At 50.1% G+C, this 23656-nt stretch overlaps 1 protein-coding gene across 2 annotated transcripts in view; it reads right to left on the bottom strand.

The window, feature by feature from the left end:
- Window positions 1-23656, bottom strand: part of sf3b2 (splicing factor 3b, subunit 2) — an 80585-nt gene that overhangs the window by 31505 nt on the left and 25424 nt on the right. For both annotated transcript variants that reach the window (XM_063036661.1, XM_063036662.1), the window contains 4 exons: window positions 19417-19556; window positions 10578-10683; window positions 7981-8066; window positions 6069-6263 (listed from right to left, as the gene is read on the bottom strand). In XM_063036661.1, the coding sequence (XP_062892731.1) occupies window positions 6069-6263; window positions 7981-8066; window positions 10578-10683; window positions 19417-19556 (527 nt within the window). The remainder of the gene's footprint in view (window positions 1-6068; window positions 6264-7980; window positions 8067-10577; window positions 10684-19416; window positions 19557-23656) is intronic.

The following is a 23656-nucleotide window of genomic DNA, read 5'->3' as shown; positions in this document are numbered from 1 at the left end:
GGAAGCCCTGAACACCAACAGAGAACAACCACATTGCTGCCCTCAACACCAGCAGTGTAACAGGGAGTAAGTACGAAACGACCACCACTTCTTTTTCCTTGCCTTGCTTTATTTGTTTCTTGTTCTTCATTCTTGTAGCACTGAATAAAAGAGCCATAACTACCAAGTTTCTTTTGCCCCATTCGTGACGTCTGAATAGCCCCTGGACCATTATCACTGGATCCAGCCGTGATTAAACAGGAAAGAGGGGAAGAGAAGATTTACGAGATGTTGCCAGGACTAGAAGCCATAAGTTATAGCGAGAGGTTGGCTAGACGGGATATAGAGTGTAAAAGCACGAGGCATGATCTTGTCGAAGTGTTTAAAATTACGAGGGGTGGATGGTAAAAGTCACTTCCCTGCGGTAGGAGAGTCCAGAACAGCGAGCACAGGGCGAGGGTGAGCAGGGAACGCTTTAAAATCTTTGCAACTCAAGTTCTCAGTGTTAGCTATTCTTGCTCAATCGACACATCAGCTGTTTGTCAAGTCATTATGTACAGTCAGTGCAAAAGACTCAGAAATGTATACATCCACATTTGCACAGTAACACTTAACACTCCTGAGCTAATGCAAAGCCAAGTGCTCTGATTTCTGCTTCGCAACCACCTTCCTATTTTAACCAAACGCAAAAGTTTTAGGCACCTGAGCGCTACAGATGTGCCTAAGACTTTTGCTCAGTACTATATAGTCATAGTACAGAAACAGGCCCTTCAGCCCATCTAGTCCGTGCCAAGCAATGAAACTGTCTATTCCAATATAGTACTTTTTCCTGTACATACAGTATCTGTAAGAAAACAAATCTCAATTTAATATATAGTATTCGTATTTTGAGAATAAATTTACTTTTAAATTTGTTACTTTTAAATTTGAACTTTGAAGTGCACTGTAACAAAAAAGATCATTTCGGAAAGGACAGGACGTTTTCATTCCATCTGGGAGAGGACACGATTCAATATTGCAATCACACATCACCTGCGCCAATGGAGCATCGCCAAAGGATCAGTCCCTGCTTCCCGATGGAGGGTAATGGGCCGGAACGTGGACTCTTTATTCCCTTACCCGCCGAGTTCCTCCAGTGAACGCTGTGCGTTTCATTCTTAAGCCCCTAGTGCAGGGCCCCCCCCCACCCCACCTGGGATCCACTGACCCCTTGGTTAATGGTAGGGGTCCATTGCATTAAAAAAAGGATGGGATCCCCTGCCCTGCTCCAGTGGGATTTGAACTGACCCGTGAAAGTACTGCTGAGTGACAGTGAAGTCCAGGTGGGTTCAGGACATGTAACACGCTGTAATGTTTCATGCTAGTGCAATGGTTTCTCTGCAGCAGCAGTGGCTGGGTTATGACGCCCAAGCACAGGTTTCGCGGGCTTTTGCTCGGCGGAAGGTGGAGAGAGAAGATGCCAGAAGGGGGAATCCGTAGTCTGCAGGACAGAGTGGATGTGGACCGGGGTCGGAAGTCGACGGCCGAGGGGAAAATCGATGGGAGAACGAGCAGACAGGAAAAATGTGAGCTCCAACGTTGCACATTAGACCCTTTCACAAGAATAGGCCCTTTTTTCTTTCTTGTTTCTTTACTAACCTATAGTCAAATTAAGAATTATAAAGCTCAATCGTTTAATCGCATATTGTGTACCGTTTGTTATTTCGGTGTACTGATTTGTAACAGGGGAACACATCATGCAGCATCCACGCAAACAAGATTGGCCGGGCTGGAGACGGTCTTCCCCTAGATTACGCTGCTAGCTGAACCTGGGGGTTACAAGCACATACGTCAAGAGTAAATGCACTTTGAGCAGAGCCCCGAGTGCAGCTCATAGAGGAACACGGCTGAAGGACGAGCAGGACTAGAATCTCAATGCTCGACTGCTCAAGGGTTCCTGGGTGTCCGCGTCTCTGAGGACCGATCTGGGCCAAAGCATACCGGTGCAATTACAAAGGAGCCACGACAGCAGCTAGGTTTCACTAGGAGCTTGAGGAGGTTCAGTATCAAAGACACTCGCCAACTTATACAGGTAGACCGCGGAGAGCATTCTAACAGCCTGCGTCACCCATCCGGTATGGGGGGGGGCCATGACATAGGATCAGAAAAAGCTGCAGAAAGTTGCACGAGCCTCCCCAGCATCAAGAACACCTTCAAAAGGCATTGCCTCAAAAAAAAAGCAAGTGGCACCCGTCATTAAGGACCCCCGACATCCAGAATGCTGGGGCCTGAAGACACACACCCAATGTTTTAGGAACGGCTCCTTCCCCTCTGTCATCAGTTTTCTGAATGGACAATGAACCCATAAACACTATCCCACTATTTACATTTTATACATCTCACTGAATCTTTATGTGCTTGCAATCTTGTGTGTGTTGTGTGTGCTTTGTGCTGTGTGTGACTGTTAGTATTGTGTTTTGTACCTTGGCCCTGGAGGAACACTGTCTCGTTTGGCCGTATTAATGGGTATTCATATGCGGTTGAATGACAATTACACTTGAACTGAATTGATTATGTTACGAGGAGGATCACTGGACTAAACACTAACAAAAACATTCAGGCAGTGACGATTTCCAATGAGAAAATACAGCTCTCATCCCCTGACATTTATGGCATTTCCATCAGTGAATGCCCCACTCTCAATATCCTGGAGAATTACCAGCGATCAGAGACCCAATTGGAATAACCATATAAAGATTGGCTTTGTTTGTAATGTCCACATCGAAACTTCGTGAAATGTGTCGTTTGCGTCACCGGCCACCAACCGGAGGATGAGCTGGAGACAGCCCGCTGTGTCGCCATGCTTCCGGCATGAACTCAGAGGTGGATGCGTGGAATGCGCCATCCAGTACGATGGTAGGGGCATGCCCACAACCCAGTAACCCCAACCCGCGCATCTTTGGAACGTGGGAGGAAACCGAAGCACCCAGAGGAAATCCACGGTCACGGGGGAGAACGTACAAACTCCTTACAGACAGTGGCGGGAATTGACACCAAATGGCACTGTGCTGACTGCTACGCCATCGTCCTTTATCATACAACAACAGGTCAGAGGCGGGGAATCCTACGGTGAGCAACTCACCTCCTAATCCCCAAAGCCTGTCCACCATCCAGAAGGCTCAAGTCCACGGTCCACTCCACCTCGTCCACCTATCCTTCTTCCCAGCTTCTTCCTTCATCCACCCTCCCTCACCTACCCACCTTCCCCCTCACCTATCACCTGCCATGTGGCACGGCTCCGCCTCACCCTCCCACCACCGTATTCTGGCTTCTTCTCCCTTCCTTTGCAGTCCTGATGAAGGGTCTCGGCCCGAACGTCGACCGTTTATTCCCCTCCACGGATGCTGCCTGACCTGCTGAGTCCTTCCAGCATTTTGCGCACGTTGCACAGAAACCTGCCTTTGGCCGATTAAGTCTGCTCCGCCATCGCATCATGGCTGATCTATCTTCCCACTCAACCTCATCAACCCGCCTTCTCCCTGTAACTTTCGATGCCCTTATCAACCTCCACTTTAAATATTCTCAGTCGCCATGAGGTCACACTCAGCTTGGAGGAACAACACCTTACATTCCGTCTGGGTAGCCTCCAACCTGATGGCATGAACATCGATTTCTCAAACTTCCAGTAATGGCGACCCCCTTCCCCCAAATCTCCTTCACCATTCCCCATTCCCTTTTACCCTCATTTCCTTGCCCACCCACCGCCTCCGACAGGCACTCCTCCACCCTTCCCCTTCTTCCATGGCCTTCTGTTCCCTCCCATCAGATTCCTCCTTCTCCAGCCCCGTATCTCTCTCATCTTTCATCAACTTCACAGCTCTTTAATTCATATCCCCTATCCCCCCCAGCCCCGTTTCACCTGTCACCTTGTTTCTCTCCCCCCTCCCCCACCTTTTAAACCTACTCAACTATTTTTCCTCCAGTCCTGCCGAAGGGTCTCGGCCCGAAATGTCGACTGTACTTTCTTTCCCCCACAGATGCTGCCTGGCCTGCTGAGTTCCTCCAGCATTGTGTGTGTGTGTTGTTTGAAGCTCCCCAATGACCTGGCCTGCACAGCTGTTTGTGACAACGAATTCACTACCCTCTGGCTAACGAAACTCCTCATCTTTGTTCGAAAAGGATGCCTGTCCATTGAGGATGTGCCCCTCTGATACTAGACTTCCCCTCCACTATAAGAAATGTCCTTTCACATCCTGGGCCTTTCAATATTTGACAGGTTTCAATGAGAACTACCCCCCCCACCATTCTTCTAAACTCCAGCAAGTATAGATTCAACAGCTAGCAAACCCTCCTCATGGTAACTTGCCATTCCCAGTTTCTTTGCATACACCTTTGGCTGCCCCACTCTAGGAAGGATGTTGAGGCTTTGCGGGGGAAGGGTGTAAAAGAGGTTTACCAGGATGCTGCCTGGTTTAGAGGGCGTGTGCTACCATGAGAGGTTGGATAAACTCGGGTTCTTTTCTCTGGAGCGGCAGAAGCTGAGGGGGAATCTGATGAGAAGTTCAATATTACCAGACGCATAGATCAGAGTGGACAGGGAGTACCTGTTTCACTGGGTTGGACTGTCTAATACCAGGGGGCATGCATTGAAGGTGAGAGGGGGTAGGTTCAAGGGGGATGTGAGGGGCAAGCTTTTTTTACTCAGAGAGTGGTGGGTGCCTGTAATGCACTAGTACGGTGGTAGCAGCTTTTAAGAAACGTTTGGATAGGCATGCGGATGTGAGGAAGATGGAGGGACATGGCGTAGGGAGGAGAGATTAGTATTTGGGCGTTTTTGATTTGCCTTTTAGCTGGTTCGACACAACACTACGGACTCTCACTAACGCCAGCACATCCTTTCTTAGGCAAGGAGCCCAAAGCCGCTCACAATACTCCAAATATGGTCAGTCCAATGCTCATAAGCCCTCAGTATTACCCCATCCTTGCTTTTATATTCCAGTCCACTTGAAACGAAGGCTCCGGTTGTCCCAAAAAAAAAATACATGCCAAGCCTTCAAAAACGGAAGCAGGAAATTGTGAAAAGTCTCAACTGTAATTTGTCAGTCCTCCCCATGCTCAGAACTCCCTGCTGGAGAACGAGATTGCTAACGTTGCCCCACAGTTTAACCAGAAAGAGAAGGATACACAAAGTAATTGCAGGCTAATTAACTGAAGTTCAGTGATGAGAAAATTACTGGAATCTGCTCTAAGGGGCAGTGTAAACTTTCACTCAAAAAAAGCAAAGATCAATCAAGGATAGCAGGCTTGGGTTTGTAAGGTTAAGGGGCGGCACGAGAGTAGAGCAGTTAGCAGAACACTTTAAAGCGTCTGTGACCCCGGTTCAATTCTCATCACTGTCTGTACGTTCAAAGTATATTTATAATCAAAATATCCATACATTATACAACCTTCAGCTTCATCTCCTTACAGGCAGCCACGAAACAAAGGAACCCAAAAAGACCCCATTAAAAAAAACACCAAACACCCAATGGGCAGAGGGAGAGAAAAAAAAAACAAATCACACAAACAATAAAAGCAAGCAAGCAGCATTCAGAACGAAAGAATGGACACGAAGCCCAGAACAGCCAGCGCAAGCTACGGCCTCAGTTCAGCGCAGAGCCGAGTAAACGTTGCACAGCCCTCAAACATGGGGCCCAGAGCAGTCCACAGTCCAGTGCAGAGCCAAGTAAACGTCACAGATCCCTCAGACACGGAGCCCCGGAGCAGGCCGCAGCCTCTTTGCGGAGCCGAGGGAAACATCGTGGAGCAGAACAGGCCTGCCCCTCGCTGCTTGTCTCGACACCCTGCCTTTTCAATGCATCTAGCCAAGCATTTAAATCGTCCAAACATTCTCCTCGAGGCTACGTGGGTCTCCTCCGGGAGCTCCGGTTTCCTTCCAAAGGCGGACGGATTGAAGGCATGGCACGCTGGCGGCGGAGGTGCCCCCAGCACAGCCCCAGGTTGCGTTGATCATTGACGCAAAGGACCACTTCACTGCGTGTCTTGCTGTACATGCAACAAACAGAGATAATCTCCTTTCATCATTATGTCTGGACGAGTCCATTACTTACCCTGAAGGTCTCAAATATCCTCTTGAAATAGATGAAGTTGGCGTCGAAGACTTCAGGCTCCTCGGTCACGTACTCCACCTCCACCTCCGTGTCAGTGTCCACAACCTCTGCTTTCTCCGGCTTCTTCTGCACACCGTTCTCCACGCTGCGTCCTGCCTTCTTCTTCTTCTTCCTGTTCCTGCGCTTCCGATTTTTCTGGGGAAAAGAAAAAAAGAAATCTGTACTCGCCGCCCCCAAAATTGGATGTTCAACCTCGGAAAGATGTAGCGGATAGAGTAAGCATACTGGATCGCAAAGTAACACACAGACAAAATATTAGAGAAACTCAGCAGATCAGGCAGCACCTAAGGACAAGAATGAACAGTCGGAGTTGAAGGGTCTCGGCCTGAAACGCTGACTGTTTATTCCTTTCCGTAAATGCTGCCTGACCTGCTGAGTTCCTCCAGCATTTTCCCTGTGTCTGTCTGGATTTCCAGCATCTGCAGAATCTCCTGTTTCTACTTGCACTCATCTCAAGACCTCACCTCAGAGATGAAGCCAGGCAGATTTCTTTTCACAGTGTGAGGATGTGACGGGTGGCGATATAAATGTGGATATTTTTAGTTGTTGTTAAAAGCTGCGTCTCTGTCAGGCTCACCGACTGCGATAGCTAATCAAAGGTTTTAGATGATGCGTGTATCAAACTGTGTGGCCATCTGTAACCTGGGGTCCCTGTGTAATTCTAGCAACGTCTCCAGGGCTTATTTTCTCCCCTGCAGCTGTTCAATCCACTCAAAACTAGTGAGCATTTTGAACAGGGCCACCATGAGCCTAAACCCCACATTCCTCTCCCTGCCTTCCGAAGATTTGAAACTCTTCACCCTCCTGAAGGTATAGCTGGGAGCATCACCGTCATTAAGGACCCCCATCACCCAGGGCATGCCTTCTTCTCATTGTTACCATCAAGGAAGGGGCACAGGAGCCTGAGAGCACACACTCAACGTTTCAGGCACAGATTTATCCCCACTGCAATCAGATTATGAGTGGACAACTGACCCATGTACACTGCCTCGTTATTCTTTTTTTTTTGCATTACTTAAATTATGTCTTATTGTAATTTATAGTGCTTTCTTAAAATCATATATTGCAATGTACTGCTGCCACAAAATAACATATTTCATGACATATGCCAGTGATGCTTAATCCAATTCCCTTGCGATTTGAAGGGATGCAGGTTTGGGTTTAGATCCCGAAGTAGTTCGCTGGCTGTTAAGTACCATCAGAAATCCGGTTACTTTTGCAGTAGGGGACACAAGGCACCCGCAGGGCACAGGGAGATCCCACCAGCTATCTCATTAACGCATGTTGATGGTGCGGCGCTCTCTTGGCATTAAACACGACCCCTGGGACGGTTGCTTGTCAGGTCTCTGGAGGGATGCCAGCCCACACCCCCTTGCAGCTCTCTGGCACTGGCTCGGTGCTGCCCTCTAGTGCTCGCTCCGCACTGCCCTCTGGTGTTCGCTCCACACCGCCCTCTGCTGTTCGCTCGGTGGAAGAACAAGCTGGACCAGGTCAACTTGTCATGTCACACCATTCATGCCACTCAGGGACTTGCGCTATATATTTTATTTTCTTTGTGACTTTTTTCTATGCTTGTCTGAAATTGTAACCGTATGTGCGCTATGTCCTGTTGGTAATGTGCTTTGCACCCTGGCCCCCGAGGAACGCTGTTTCTTTTGGCTATGATCACGCAAGGTTGAATGGTAATTAAACTTGAAGATAAAGGATTGGGTATTGGCAGAGCGCTGGATGGGAAGAGGAGGAGGAAATTCCCATGGGTGAAAAGCGCCTGTGACACAGTGCAAACTATGGATCGGGGAAAAGGGCAGCGGTGAGCGGGGAACTAGCTCGGCATCCCAGAGCCGTGACAGACCTCTTTCTTCGATAGCGACGATGCAAGCTCCTCATCTTCCGTTTCGGCCGGGGTTAGGGTGGCTCCGACGGCTGTCTCCACCTCTTCTGTAAAGACACAAGCAGCAACACTAGACCACAGGTCATAGAAGCAGAATTGGCCATTTAGCCCATTGAATATGGCCTGCCATTCCATCATGGGCAAATTATTAACCCTCTCAACCCCATTCTCCTGTCTTCTCCCCATAACCTTTGACACATTTACTAACCAAGTTTCAATATACCTAATGATTTGGCCCCCACTGTTGTCTGTGGCAATTAACTCCACAAATTCACCATGCTCTGACTGAAGAAATTCCTCTTCATCTGGATTCTAAATAAACGTCCCTCTCTTCTGAGGCTGGGCCCACTTCTGGTATTCCCACCATAGGAAACATCCTTTCCACGTACACTCTCTATGCCTTTCAATATTCTACAGATTTCAATGGGCTTCCCACCACATTCTTCCAAACTCCAGGCTGAGAGCCAGCAATTAGCTTGCTTAAGGACGAAACAGAGCTATCAAAGACCAAAGAATTGATTGCGGACTTCAGGAAAGGGTAAGACGAGGGAACACAAACTAACCCTCATCGCTGATTCCTATCAGAAGCGGAGAAGGTGAGCAATTTCAAGTTCCTGGGCGTCAACAAGTCTGGGGATCTATCCTGGGCCCAACATACCGACGCAGCTACAAAGGCTGTATTTCATTCGGAGTTCGAGGAGATTTGCCTGTCACCAAGGACACTCACAAATGTCTACAGATGTCCTGCAGGGAGCATTCTAAGTGGCCGTATCACCAATCGGAATGGCTGGGGACCACGGGCGGGAGAAAGGCACCGCACAGGATCGAGACAAGCTGCAGGAAGTTGTAAGCTTAACTCAGCCACGTCATGGGCACATCTTCAAGAAGCAACACCTCATAAAGGCACCACCTGTCATTGAGGACCCCCACCAGCAAGGACATGCCTCGCTCTCATTCCTACCATCAGGGAGGAGGCACCGGAGCCTGAAAACACACACATCCAACTACTCAGGAACAGCGTTTCCCCATCTGCCATCAAATTTCTGAATGGACAATGAACCCATGAACACTACCTCACTATTTCTTTTCTCCACTTATTTAACATTTTAATTTGTATACTTCTTACAGTTTTTAAATACATATTGCATCGTACTACTCCCCCATGACGACAAATTTTACGACAGATGCTAGTGATATTAAACCTGAATCTGGACGCTTCTCATGTGTTAACCCTTTTGTTCCCGGGATCATTCGCGTGAGCCTCCTCCGCACCCTCTCTTATGCCAGCACATTCTCACTTAGATGAGGAGCCACGAACAACCACCTCGCCCTCCAGCAAGACCCACGAATCAGCTGAGGACTTCAGGAGGAGGAATTTGGGAGGACGCACAACAGCCCTCATCCTGGGTGTCAATGTCTCAGAGGATCGACTGCATCCAACATATTGATACAATCACGACTGAGGCATGCCAACCAGTATACTTCAGGAGTTTCGGGAGATCGGGTCCATCAAAGACGCTCGCAAATTTCTACAGATGTACAGTGGAGAGCATTCCTTTCTTCAGTCCTTTACCTCTTCCATCCATCATCTCCCAGCTTCATTCCCTCTCCCCCACCCACCCACCTTCCCCCTCACCTGCTCTCACCCATCACCTCCCAGTGTCTCACTTCATCCCCCCTCTCCCCCACCCACCCACCTTCCCCCTCACCTGGTCTCACCTATCACCCCCCAGTGTCTCACTTCATCCCCTCCCTCCCCCTCCCTCCCCCTCCCACCCACCTTCCCCCTCACCTGGTCTCACCTATCACCTCCCAGTGTCTCACTTCATCCCCCCTCTCCCCCACCACCCACCTTCCCCCTCACCTGGTCTCACCTATCACCTCCCAGTGTCTCACTTCATCCCCCCTCTCCCCCACCCACCTTCGCCCTCACCTGGTCTCACCCATCACCTCCCAGTGTCTCATTTCATCCCCCCTCTCCCCCACCACCCACCTTCCCCCTCACCTGGTCTCACCCATCACCTCCCAGTGTCTCACTTCATCCCCCCTCTCCCCCACCCATCCACCTACACCCTGACCTGGTCTCACCTATCACCCCCCTCTCCCCCACCCACCTTCCCCCTCACCTGGTCTCACCCATCACCTCCCAGCGTCTCACTTCATCCCCCCTCTCCCCCACCTTCCCCCTCACCTGCTCACCTGGTCTCACCTATCACCTGCCAGCTTGTACTTCTCCGCCCCCTTTTTATTCTAGCTTCTGCCCCCTTCCTTTCTAATCCTGATGAAAGGTCTCAGCCTCAAAGGCGAACTCTTTATTCCCTCATAGACGAGTGTGAGCACGTTGCTCTGGATTTCCAGCACCGCAGAATCTCACGTTGATGACAATAAACTTGACTTTCAAAGGAGCTCCCCTCTCCATCTCATCTGACCAACTTCCACATGTCCGATAGCGAGCACAGGCAGGCCCAGCTAACGGATCCTACGCGGATCAGCCCCAACCCGTGCTCAGATCTGCCCAGCGTGCGGACTGCAGGGAAGCAGACTCAGGTTCAGCTCACCTGAAGTCTCAGAGTTTGCTGTCAGCTCCACCTGGCGCTGCTCCTTCAGCTGAAGAATCTTCTCCAGGACCTGGGGAATCTTTGGTCCAGGGCCCGTGTCGTCGCCCTGCAAGTGAGTAAGATATAGGAGCAGAATTAGGCCATTTGCCCCATTGAAGTTTGCCCCACCATTTCATCGCGGCTGATCCATTTTCCTTCTCAGCCCCAATCTCCTGCCTTCTCCCCGAATCCTTTCATGCCCTGACCTATCAAGAATCTATCAGCTCCTGGCTTAAATATACCCAGTGACTTGGCCTCCAGCAAGATTCCAGATTCACCACTCACTAGCTGAAGAAATTCCTCCTCATCTCCATTCTGAAAGGACGATCCTCTACTCTGAGGCTGTGAAGGAACCTTCAGTTACCCAATTCCACAGAGTCCACCTCCTCACATAATAACCAGTGTGTGCAATTAGACAATTACACCTACAAGGTAAGCAGCACGGTAGTGCAGCACGAATCTACTACAGGGCCCACGACATCCTCTGTGTCCTCATGGGTCTCCGACAAGAAACGCTTGGTGGAGGATATTACCTTTCATGGAGGTTCTACCAGTTATTAAATACAAGAGTTCGCATACTTTTTTGCAGACACGAAAAGTACAATTGTTTGCGTGTCATTAGTTTAGGCAGATCGAGTTTGTCCAAGGATGAAGATCAGACCGTATTTTATGAGTAATTAATGCAGAAAGCCAGGTTGATTGCAAAGGGTTTCTCACACTTTTTCTTGCAACTGTAGGGTTAGGGTTAGTGGGTTGTGGCACCGGACACTCGTGGGCTGCCCCCAGCGCATCCTCGCATTGCGTTGGTTGTTGACGCAGAATGACGCATTTCGCTGTACATGTGACAAATAAAGCTAATCTCGCTCATCTTCCGTCAGAGCCGAGCAGTGTCAAAAATCAGTGATATTTTAAGTTGCAGGGGTGTGGGATGGGCTGAGAACAAAAGGGGATATCAGAGTCAGCGAGCGGGGTTCGAATCCCCGCGGCTGCTTCTGGGGAGCTTGCACCTTCTCCTTGTGACCATGTGGGTTTCCTCTGGGTGCTCAGGTTTCCTCCCACATCCCAAAGCCACACAGGCGGGTTAGCGGGTTAATTTATTTACTGAGATACAGCGCAGAATTGGCCCTTCGAGCCACGCCTCCCAGTGAACCCGGTTTAATTCTAGCCTAGTCACGGGGCAATTTACACTGACCAACTAACCTACCAACCTCACACGGTCACTAGGAGAACGTACAAACTCCTCGTGGGCAGCATGGCCTCGTTGGGCTGGAAGGGCTTGTTACCATGTTGTATCTCCAAAATAAAATGCGTTACATTGATAAACCTAATAGATCACCCCTGTTGCTGGCCAGCAAGGAGCTTCCTCCCTTTGGCCTGGAGGCCATTCTGGCCATCAAACACCAACTACTAACCCTATAACAGTCCATGTTATCTTTAAAATTAACCCTGCATTCTCATTAACTCTACACCCACCCCCCAAACTACAACACACTAGGGGGAAAGTTACCTATCAATTCACACGGCTTCGAGACAGGGAAGAAATAGTACCATAAGTCACAGGAGCAGAATTGGACCAGGGTCTGCTCCGCCATGCCTCATTTAACCCCATTTTCCTGCCTTCTCCCCTAACCTTCAGCACCCTTACTAACCAAGGGGGCCGACCGTGGATGCTGCATCCTAGCTGTCTACGCGATACCCAGGGCCGCACGATGTGGAGAGCAAGCTGGCTACCCCTCTCCACGCAGCTGCTGAACCCAAGGGAACGGCAGAGACCGATAGAGTTTGGCACCAGACGTGGTGCAGGTATTGGCAGCCAACGTCGAACTCAATGTAGGGCTGGCTTTGGGGACTCCAGCTTTGGATTCACTGCTGAAGCCTTCCCCTTGAGTGGGTTTAACCGCAAGGCAGTGGGTGGGGGGGGGGGTTGAAAACAGAACCTTCCTGCTCCTAGATGAGCTGCCGACCACAGCTGATGAGTCCCACTGGCTGAAAACTAATCAAGACCTTATCAAGAAATGCACCAAGCAACAGGTACAACATGGAAGCTACAGAGACAGCACCAAAGGTTCAGGATCGAACCCAGGTTGTGGTGCTGGGAGGCAGAGACTCCGGATGCCTCCCTGGACTCTCACACTTGGTCCACTCAATGGCTCAAATGGGGGGAAACAGTTTCTGCTGGTGGGGGAGTTTGGGACTGAGGGCAGGGTTGACATATTAGAAACTGCGTTCCAGAAATGAATAGTTAAGAAGAAACAGGCAGAGATATGGAACGTAAAAGGGATTTGATTTTAGCGAACCACTTGAGTCAAGAGGCAGGGGTTAAGGCGAATGAGCCCGGTCGCAGGGCAAGATGGTGACGCAGGCACGGAGTCCGCACGCTCTGCGCGGCAGCTGTCTGCGAGGTGTTCGGAAGCTCTCCCTGTGACCGCACGGGCTTCCTCCCACAGTCCAAAGGTGTGCGGGTTAGGGTTAGCTAGTGAGCTGTGGGCATGCCAAGTGTGGTGACCCTTGTGGGCTGCTCCCAGCACATCCTTGTGTAGGTCTGTGTAGGTCTGTGTAGGTCGTCGATGCAAACATTTTATTGAGTTTTGATATTTCGATGGACTGTACCTAGGGCAAGTAAAACTAATCCATTAAATCCCTTTTCTCCCTATGACTTCGTGGGTTTCTAAGGGAGCTCCACCTTCCTCTCACATCCCCAAGATGAGTGGGTACGTTAATTATGTAGGCATCCGTTAGCCTCGTGAGACCATGGATTTGCGCCTTGGAAGGTTTCCAGGGCACAGTCCTGGGCAAGGATGCATGGAAGACCGGCAGTTGCCCATGTTGCAAGTATAGACAGGTATATGGTGGAATTTAAGGTGGGGGGCTTATATGGGAGGCAGGGTTTGAGGGTCAGCACAACATTGTGGGCCGAAGGGCCTGTACGGTGCTATGTTCTATCCCCACTTCACGCCACCGACGTTGTCCAAGGGAAGGGCACTAGGGCCGATGCAGCTTGGCACCGGTGTCGTCGCAGAGCAATGTGTGGTTAAGTGCCTTGCTCAAGGACACAACACGCTGCCCCAGCCGAGGCTCGAACTAGCGACCTTCAGATCACTAGACTGATGCCTTAACCACTTGGCCACGCGCCAACACAATGGGTACATTAACAGTTGCTGTAAACGACTTCACGGTATGAAACAAGACATAGGAAAAGAATTAGGCCATTCAGCCCAACATGTCTGCTCTGCCATTAGATCATAGCTGACTCATTTTCCCTTTCAACTCTAATCTTCTGCCTTCTCACAATTTTTGACACTCTTACTAATGACATCCACTTTAAACGTAACCATTGGCCTGGCTTCCACAGCCACCTGGAGCAATGAATGCCAGAGATTCATTAGGAGGGGTGTCGAGGCTTTGGAGAGGGGGCAGAAGAGGTTCACCAGGATGCTGCCTGGTTTAGAGGGCGTGTGCTATCACCAGAGGCTGGGTAAACTTGGGTTATTTTCTCTGGAGCGCTGGAGGCTGAGGGGAGATCTGATAGAGGTTTATAAGATTATTAGAGATAGACAGCATCCAATTCCTACGGTCTAATACCAGAGGGCATGCATTGAAGGCGAGAGGGGTTAGGTTCAAAGGGGGATGTGAGGGGCAAGTTTATTTTACTCTGAGTCGTGGATGCCTGGTGTGGTGGTGGAGGCAAATACATTACAGGCTTTTAAGAGACGTTTGGATAGGCACATGGATGCAAGGAAGATGGAGGGATATGGATGAGCTTTTTGAGGGGGGGCGAGTTTGATTTACTTTTCAGCTGGTTTGGCACAACACTGTGGGCAAAGGGGCCTGTTCCTGTCTTTACTCTTTTGTATTCTGTTTGTTCTGATTCACCACACTGCGTGTCGAGCACTTGCCCCCAACCTGCAGTCCACTGACGCTTTGCTAATGGTATTGGTCCACGGCACAAAAACAGGGTCGGGAGCCCCCGGTCTAGCAAAATTCTTCCTCGCCTCTGTTCTAAAGTGACATCCTTGTATTCTGAGGCTGTGTCCTCAGGTCCTAGACTCCCCCACTACAGGAAACATCCTCTCCACATCCACTCTATCTGTGTCCTCTGGTCCCAGACTCCCCCCACTATAGGAAACATCCTCTCCACATCCACTCTATCTGTGTCCTCTGGTCCTAGACTCCCCCACTATAGGAAACATCCTCTCCACGTCCACTCTATCTGTGTCCTCTGGTCCTAGACTCCTCCACGATAGGAAACATCCTCTCCATATCCACTCTATCTGTGTCCTCTGGTCCTAGGCTCCCCCACTATAGGAAACATCCTCTCCACATCCACTCTATCTATGTCCTCTGATCCTAGACTCCCCCACTACAGGAAACATCCTCTCCACATCCACTCTACCTGTGTCCTCTGGTCCTTGACTCCCCCATGATAGGAAACGTCCTCTTCGTGTCCATTATTTGAAGGCCCTTCGAAATGTTAAGCGGCATAGAGAGAGTGGAGAGGGGGTTTGATGGGCATGTATGTGGGGCAAGAGGGGAGTTGTACAGAGATCCCGGAGGGCACAACCCTCTCCTCCATTTCCAATAACGTCAGACATGAACGGTGACTAGACCAAAAGTAAAGGGGAAAGAACTAAAGGGGAGCTGAGAGAGAAGTTTCTCCAATCATACAGAAGGTGGTCGGTATGTCGAACGAGCTCCCAGAAGGAGTTATAGCGATGGGTACATACAACATTTAGAAGACATTTGGGCCGGGTCATGGATTCAAGGTTGTTTACTGTCATTTCCAGTACACAAGTGTAAAGGAGAACAAAATAACTGTTACTCCAGATCCGATGCAGCACAGAAAAAAAAAACCACAATAAATATAAAGACACAAGATAGCTTTTTTACAGGAAACATCCTCTCCACATCCACTCTATCTGTGTCCTCTGGTCCTAGGCTCCCCCACTATAGGAAACATCCTCTCCACATCCACTCTACCTGTGTCCTCTGGTCCTAGACTCCCCTCTACAGGAAACATCCTCTCGAAATCCACTCTGTCTGTGCCCTCTGGTCCTTGACTCCCCCACTATAGGAAACATCCTCTTCGTGTCCATTATTTGAAGGCCCTTCGAGATGTTAAGCGGCATAGAGAGAGTGGACAGGTATACATACACACACACACCCACCCACAAAGTGACACTAGGCACAAGAGCGCCTGTACATAAGGTGACTGACAGGAAATGGAAAGTAGTGGTGGTTGGGGGGGGTGGAGGGGTGGGTTAGAGGTGTTGATCAGCCTCACTGCTTGGGGAAAGGAACTGTTTTTGAGTCTGGTGGTCCTGGTGTGTATGCTATGTAGAGCCTCCTCCCTGATGGGTGCAGGGCAAACAGTCCATGAACAGGGTGGGTGGGCTCCTTCATGACATTACTAGCCCTTTTCCAGCACCTGCCTGTATTTTTGTCTGTGATGGCGAGTAGGCTGGTGCCGGGGATGGGTTGGGCAGTTTTGACTACCCAGTGCATCTCCGAATGGGAGAGCCAAAGTCATACAACATGGAAACAAGCCTTTGGGGCATCTCGTCCACGCTGACTGTGTTGCCCAGCAAGCTAGTCCCATCTGCCCATATCTGGGCAATTGCCATCTACACCTCTCCTATCCACATATTGATCTAGACGGCTTTAAAGTGCCTAGAAGCTTGTTCCCAAGGTGCACCATACTTTTGCATGAAGCTGCCCCGATGACCCTTTTAAGTCTCTAGCCTCTGGGAAAGCCAGTGGATGTAGTATACCTGGACTTTCAGAAAGCCTTTGATAAGGTACCACACAGGAGGTCAGTGTGCAAAATTAGAGCACATGGTATTGGGGGTAGGGTACTGACATGGATAGAAAATTGGTTGGCAGACAGGAAACAAAGAGTAGGGATTAATGGGTCCTTTTCAGAATGGCAGGCAGTGACCAGTGGGGTACCGCAAGGCTCGGTGCTGGGACCGCAGCTATATACAAGACACATTAATGATTTAGATGAAGGGATTAAAAGTAACATTAGCAAATTTGCAGATGACACAAAGCTGGGTGGCAGTGTGAAATGTGAGGAGGATGTTATGAGAATGCAGGGTGACTTGGACAGATTGGGTGAGTGGGCAGATGCATGGCAGATGCAGTTTAATGTGGATAAATGTGAGGTTATCCACTTTGGTGGCAAGAACAGGAAGGCAGATTACTATCTGAATGGTGTCAAGTTAGGGAAAGGGGAAGTACAAGAAGATCTAGGTGTCCTTGTTCATCAGTCACTGAAAGTAAGCATGCAAGTACAGCAGGCTATGAAGAAAGCTAATGGCATGCTGGCCTTCATAACAAGGGGAATTGAGTATAAGAGCAAAGAGGTCCTTCTGCAGCTGTACAGGGCCCTGGTGAGACCACACTGGAGTACTGTGTACAGTTTTGGTCTCCAAATTTGAGGAAGGACATTATAGCTATTGAGGGAGTGCAGCGTAGGTGCACAAGGTTAATTCCCGGGATGGTGGGACTGTCATATGTTGAAAGATTGGAGCGACTGGGCTTGTATACACTGGAATTTAGAAGGATGAGAGGGGATCTGATTGAAACATATAAGATTATTAAGGGATTGGACACGCTGGAGGCAGGAAACATGTTCCCGATGTTGGGGGAGTCCAGAACCAGGGGCCACAGTTTAAGAATACGGGGTAGACAATTTAGAACAGAGTTGAGGAAAAACTTTTTCACACCGAGGGTTGTGGTTCTGTGGAATGCTCTGCCTCAGAAGGCAGTGGAGGCCAATTCTCTGGATTCTTTCAAGAAAGAGTTAGATAGAGCTCTTAAAGATAGCGGAGTGAAGGGATATGGGGAGAAGGCAGGAACAGGATACTGATTGTGGATGATCAGCCATGATCACAGTGAATGGCGGTGCTGGCTCGAAGGGTTGAAAGGCCTACTCCTGCACCTATTGTCTCTCGAAGTGTCTAATCAATCTTAGTGTTTTCTTTTGAGGGAGTTACCAGGAAAGTGGATGAAGGCAAGGCAGTGGATGGACTTCAGCAAGGCATTTGACAAGGTCTCAAATGGGAGGCTGGTCAAGAAGGTTCAGTCATCTGACATTTAGGATGAGGTAGTAAATTAGATTAGACATTGTCTTTGTGGGAGAAGACAGTGGTAGTAGAAGATTGTTGCCTCTCTGACTGGAGGCCTGTGCCACAGTGATCGGTGCTGGGTCCGATATTGCTTGGCATCTATATCAATGATCTGGATGATAACGTGGTTAGCTGGATCAGCCAATATGCAGATGACACCAAGATTGGGGGTGCAGTGGACAGCGAGTAAAACTATCAAAGCTTGCAGCAGGATCTGGACCAGTTGGAAAAGATTTGCTGAAAAAAATGGCAGATGGAATTTAAAGCAGACAAGTGCAAGGTTTTGCACTTTGGTAGGAACAGTACAGTGAATGGCAGGGACTGAGGAGTGTGGTAGAACAAAGGGATCTGGGAATATAGGTTCATAATTTGTTGAAAGTGGCGTCACAGGTAGATAGGGTTGTAAAGAAAGCTTTTGGCGCATTGGCCTTCATAAATCAAAGTATGGGCACAGAGACGGGATGTTATGTTGAAGTTGTATTGGTGAGGCCAATTTGGAGTACCGTGTGCGGCTTTGGTCACCTACCTACAAGAAAGACGTAAATAAGATCGAAAGAGTGCAGAGAAAATTTACAAGGACGTTGCCAGGTCTGGAGGACCTGAGTTACAAGGAAAGGTTGCACAGGTAAGGATTTTATTCCTTGAGAGGAGATTTGATAGTGGTATATAACATTATGAAGGTGACAGACAGGGTTAACGCAAGCTGGCTATTTCCATTCAGGTTCGGTGAGACTACAATTAGAAGTCATAGGTTTAAGTTGAAAGGGGAATATTTTAAAGGGAAATTTCTACAGAGGGAGGTGCGAATGTGGAATGAGCTGCCAGCAGAACTGGTGGATGCAGGTTCAACTGTAACATTGGAGAGAGTTCGGACCAGTACCTGAACGGGAGGGGAGCGGAGCAGAGGGATATGGTCTGGAAGGAGGTGCTTTTCCCACTGAGGTTGGATGGGACTACAAACAGAGCTCATGGGGGTAAGGGTGAAAGGTGAAAAGTTTAAGGGGAACATGAGGGGAAACTTCACTCAGAGGGTGGTGAGAGTATGGAGGGAGCTGCCGGCACAAGTGGTGGATGTGAGCTCGATTTCAACGTTGAAGAGAAGTTTGGACAGGTACATGGATAGGAGGGGTATGGAGGGGTGTGGTCCTGGCGCAGGTTGATGGGAATAGGCAGTTTAAATGATTTGGCACTGACTAGATGGGCCGAAGGGATGTTTCTGTGCTGTAATTTTCGACGACTCTATTCGAGATTAGCTTTATGTACTTGGAAATGTAGCGAAATGCGTCATTCTGCGTCAACAACCAACACAGTACGAGGATGCGCTGGGGGCAGCCCGCAAGTGTCCGGCGCCAACCTAGCACGTCCACAACTCGCAAACCTTAACCCAATCGTGGGAGGAAACCGGAGCACCCGGAAGGAACCCGCCAGGACATGGAGAGAACGTACAGGCAGCAGCAGGAACTGAACCCCGATCTCTAATTGCTGGTACCGTAAAGCAGCTGTTATAACCGCAACGCTACCGTGCCGCCCCAGTGAAGGGGCCAGCACTTGAGGGACTAACAACTGCCGTTTACTCCTCCGAAGCGAGCGCTTGCGGTTTTCAGATTTCACAGCCGCGTCTATTCGTATTTCAGCAGGGAAAGCGTCCGCCCGGCCCGGTGCAGTGACGTTACCTCTCTGTTCTCTTCTCCCGGTGGTGGGGGTGGTCCTCGGAGCCGGGCACCCAGCGCTGTCCCGGCCAACGTGGTGGCAGGCCCCGGCGTTACCGAACGCACGGCCACGGAGAGCGGCAAGGGTACGGGCGGTCCATTGCCTGATGCAGGATAAATGTCAAAGAGAGACGGGAAGAAAAGAAAGAGCTGTATCATACAGTGGCTAATAACAGCTTACATTCTTAGTATGCCTTGAACATAACTAAATGCTGCTGAGGCCTGGAAAAAGAGCAAATCATACAAGGACGGACGGACAGACACACCACAAACAATGCCGGTGGAACTCAGCAGGTCAGGCAGCATCTGTGGAAATGAATAGATGGTCGATGTTTCGGGCCCGAGACTCATCTTCAGGACCGAGGAGGAAGGGGGAAGGTGCCAGAATAAACATAAAGGTGGAGGGAGGGGAAAAGAAGCTGGATGAAAGGTGAGAGGTGAAGCCAGGTGGGTGGGAAAGGTCAAGGGCTGGAGAGGAAGGAATCTGATAGGAGGGGAGAGTGGACCATGGGAGAAAGTGAAGCGGGTAACCTAGGAGGAAATGATGGGCAGGTGAGGAAGAGGTTAAAGGTCAGAGTGGGGAACCGGGAGGTGGGGGAAGAAAGAGTTCTTTTTTTAAACTGGGAGAAATTAATATTCATGTCATCAGGTTGGAGGTTACTCAGACAGAATGCAAGGTGTTGCTATTCCACCCTGAGGATGTCCTCATCTTGGCACAAGAGTCCATGGAGCGACGTGTTGGAACGAGAATGGTAATCAGAATTAAAGCGTTTGGCCAGCGGGAAGTCCGGCTTGTGGCAGATGCTGAGATGGTGCTCGACAAAGCCCCCCTCCAATTTACGACGGGTCTCACCAACGTAGAGGCTGCTGCATCGGGAGCACCACCGGACACAATAGACGGCCCCGGCAGATTGGCAGGTGAAGAGCTGCCTCACCTGGACGGACTGCCTGGGGCCCGGAACGGAGGTGAGGGAGGTGGTGAGTGGGCAGGGTGTAGCACTTGGGCTGTTTGCAGGGACAAGTGCCGGGAGGGAGACGAACGGACAAGAGAATCACAGGGGGGAAATCGATCCCTGCAGAAAACCGAGGGGGAGGGAAGGGTAGTAAAGAAATCTTTGGTGGTAGGTTGTGTTGGTGCATGGCCAAGTGGTTAAGGCGCTCGTCTAGTGATCTGAAGGTCGCTAGTTTGAGCGAGGTTACCACAAAGTATAAAGAATAAGGCATCAGCTTTATAGAATGCCTTACAAGCGAGACAAGGAATGTCAAGGTTTCGCTCTAGCCACCCATCTGCAGGAAAGATATAAGCTTGAAAGAGGGCAGAGAAAAGTGCACGCGTGTCCATCCTCCGGTGAGGGTCAGTGTGTGTGCCCATCCGTCCCCCGGTGAGGGTCAGTGTGTACGCGCCCATCCGTCCCCCGGTGAGGGTCAGTGTGTACGCGCCCATCCGTCCCCTGGTGAGGGTCAGTGTGTACGCGCCCATCCGTCCCCTGGTGAGGGTCAGTGTGTACGCGCCCATCCGTCCCCTGGTGAGGGTCAGTGTGTACGCGCCCATCCGTCCCCTGGTGAGGGTCAGTGTGTACGCGCCCATCCGTCCCCTGGTGAGGGTCAGTGTGTACGCGCCCATCCGTCCCCTGGTGAGGGTCAGTGTGTACGCGCCCATCCGTCCCCTGGTGAGGGTCAGTGTGTACGCGCCCATCCGTCCCCCGGTGAGGGTCAGTGTGTGTGCCCATCCGTCCCCTGGTGAGGGTCAGTGTGTACGCGCCCATCCGTCCCCTGGTGAGGGTCAGTGTGTACGCGCCCATCCATCCCCCGGTGAGGGTCAGTGTGTGTGCCCATCCGTCCCCTGGTGAGGGTCAGTGTGTACGCGCCCATCCATCCCCCGGTGAGGGTCAGTGTGTGTGCCCATCCGTCCCCTGGTGAGGGTCAGTGTGTACGCGCCCATCCGTCCCCTGGTGAGGGTCAGTGTGCGCGTGTGACTGTCCCCCAGTTTGGGGGTGCGGTGGTGTATGCGTGTGTGTAAAATTAATTGCTTTGCAGCAGTCTGTCATAAGAAAGGAAGCAAGTTCATGGGTTTGGTAAGAGACAGAATAAGAACATTAACCATTTATTTACAGACAAACAGTAAAATATTCAATCTAAGTCACCCTAAATAACAGGAACTACGCCACTAAATGTTCAGTAACACTTCAAACTCAACAGGTACTCCATTAAGTCCCCCCAGGTTACACAACTACAAAATTAAACATTCGACAGATACTTAGCCAAGAGTGCATGTGGGCCTTTCTGTATCTGTAGCATGCGTTCAAATCAAACTTAATTATCACTCACCCATACATGGATACAGCCTCTGGGACAAAAGATGCAACACATACACAGCCACATTCAAAACAGAAAGTAAAACAAAACTCACACAAAAAGAGCCTGCCAGTCTTTCTCACCTACCCTGAGGCACCCAGGACCATATACCACACATGTACACGTGTCCCACCAACTGATGGTACAGTTCACTCCAATTCAGCCTGTCATTCCCCTGATCGAACACTGGAGGGCAGCACCAATGGGAGAGGTCAGCTCCCAACCGAGCACAAATGCCATGCTATAATGCCTCCGGCACCTCCTCATCTGGACCACAGCAGCAGGCAAGCCCGCAGCTGAAGGCCTAATTCTTGCTGCAACCGAGGCCACTCATCTCTCCGCCAAGCAAGGGAAACGGACCTTCAGCGCCTTACGCTATCAATGTCGACAGGGTCTTGCAACCTTCAGCACTGCTCACCTCAGTGAACCCCTGGAGACAAAGGAAAGCCCGCCAGTCTCTCTCTCACCTGCCCTGAGGCACCCAGGACCGGACACCAGTGCCACAGCACACAAGGCAAGCGATAGAAAAGACCTGCTGTATCCCATCGATAGGATAGTCAACGTCAGGCACGGCAGAAGCAGCTTCTGACCAACAAAGTAAGCTAACCCTTCATATTGCCCAGTCAAAGACAGCAAAATTATTAAATTAGCATAAGCTACAAAAATAATTAGCACAAAGAAAAACAGGGCAATGATGAATAAGGACTAATGGCTCATGGACTCCGAAAGCTGAGTGGTTGCAAACATCACTAATAATCCTATTCGTTTAGGGTGATGGGGTGGGGATGCGTCTCCACCAAAGGAGCTCCTTCCCTCCGCTAGCCTGCCGGTCACCCTTGGGCAAGGTGTCGTCCCCCAGCCACGGGAGCAGGTGGTGGATGGTGGTATGAGAAGCCGGTGCACATCCCAAGTCCTGGTTAAGCGACCACTGACGCCAGGCAGACAACCTCTGATGAGCAATGATAACGGGGTCACCCATCTTGTGAAGACACTGCCCAGAAAGCGGCGATGGCAAACCACTTCTGCAGAAGTAATTTGACGAGAACAATCGTGGTCACGGAAAGACCATGGTCGCCCATGCCATACGACACGGGGCATAATGAATTACAACAGAGAGATGGAGAGCTCCATATACACTCTCAACCACCTTCTTGCCCCTCGTGTAGCAAATCCTGCAAGAGACTCATCAACCAGCCCAAAGCCCAAAGGCGTGGAATGGAAGACAAGTCATCCCTGGCCCCAGGGAAGTGCCTGAGGAAGACAAGAAGCTGATGTATTTAAGGGATGGGGTGGGATTTTAAAACGGATAGTGGGTGGGTTTTACACTCCATGAAGCACAGAGTCAGAGGATGGCTGGAAACTCCCTGCATCATGCGCCATGGACAAGATAGAAGGAGGGGCTGGGTTATGATTACAGAGGGATCTAAAGAAACAAAAGGCACGATCATCAACGGTGGCACGATGAGCTCTTGGCCTGGAGGAGGCAGAAGGGAGAACATGGAGCGTCTGGAAGCTGCACTGGGAATCAGCGAAAGGACTGACCCAGCCCGCACACCGTGCTCTGACCAAAGCAGACCCGTATGCCAAGTGCCTGATTATTATACTGCCTATAAAAATTACCCTGCCCCGCCTGGAAGTTTACATCTTTTATTGTTTTACGACATTGAATCACCGCGAATCTAATTCGACTTTTTTTTTTGACAATGATCAACAGAAAAAGGCTCTTTCGTGTCAAAGTGAAAACAGATGTTGACAAGGATCTTATTAACGTAAATAGTCTCAATATCTTGAGACATGATTGGGGTGGTGGGAGACAAACTATCGGGATTGAGTGAGGAGTGAATGTCCG

Source organism: Mobula hypostoma, chromosome 30 (genome assembly GCF_963921235.1).
Source record: "Mobula hypostoma chromosome 30, sMobHyp1.1, whole genome shotgun sequence".
In the NCBI taxonomy this organism is placed as follows: domain Eukaryota; kingdom Metazoa; phylum Chordata; class Chondrichthyes; order Myliobatiformes; family Myliobatidae; genus Mobula; species Mobula hypostoma.
This window is presented reverse-complemented; position numbering and strand designations above follow the sequence as displayed.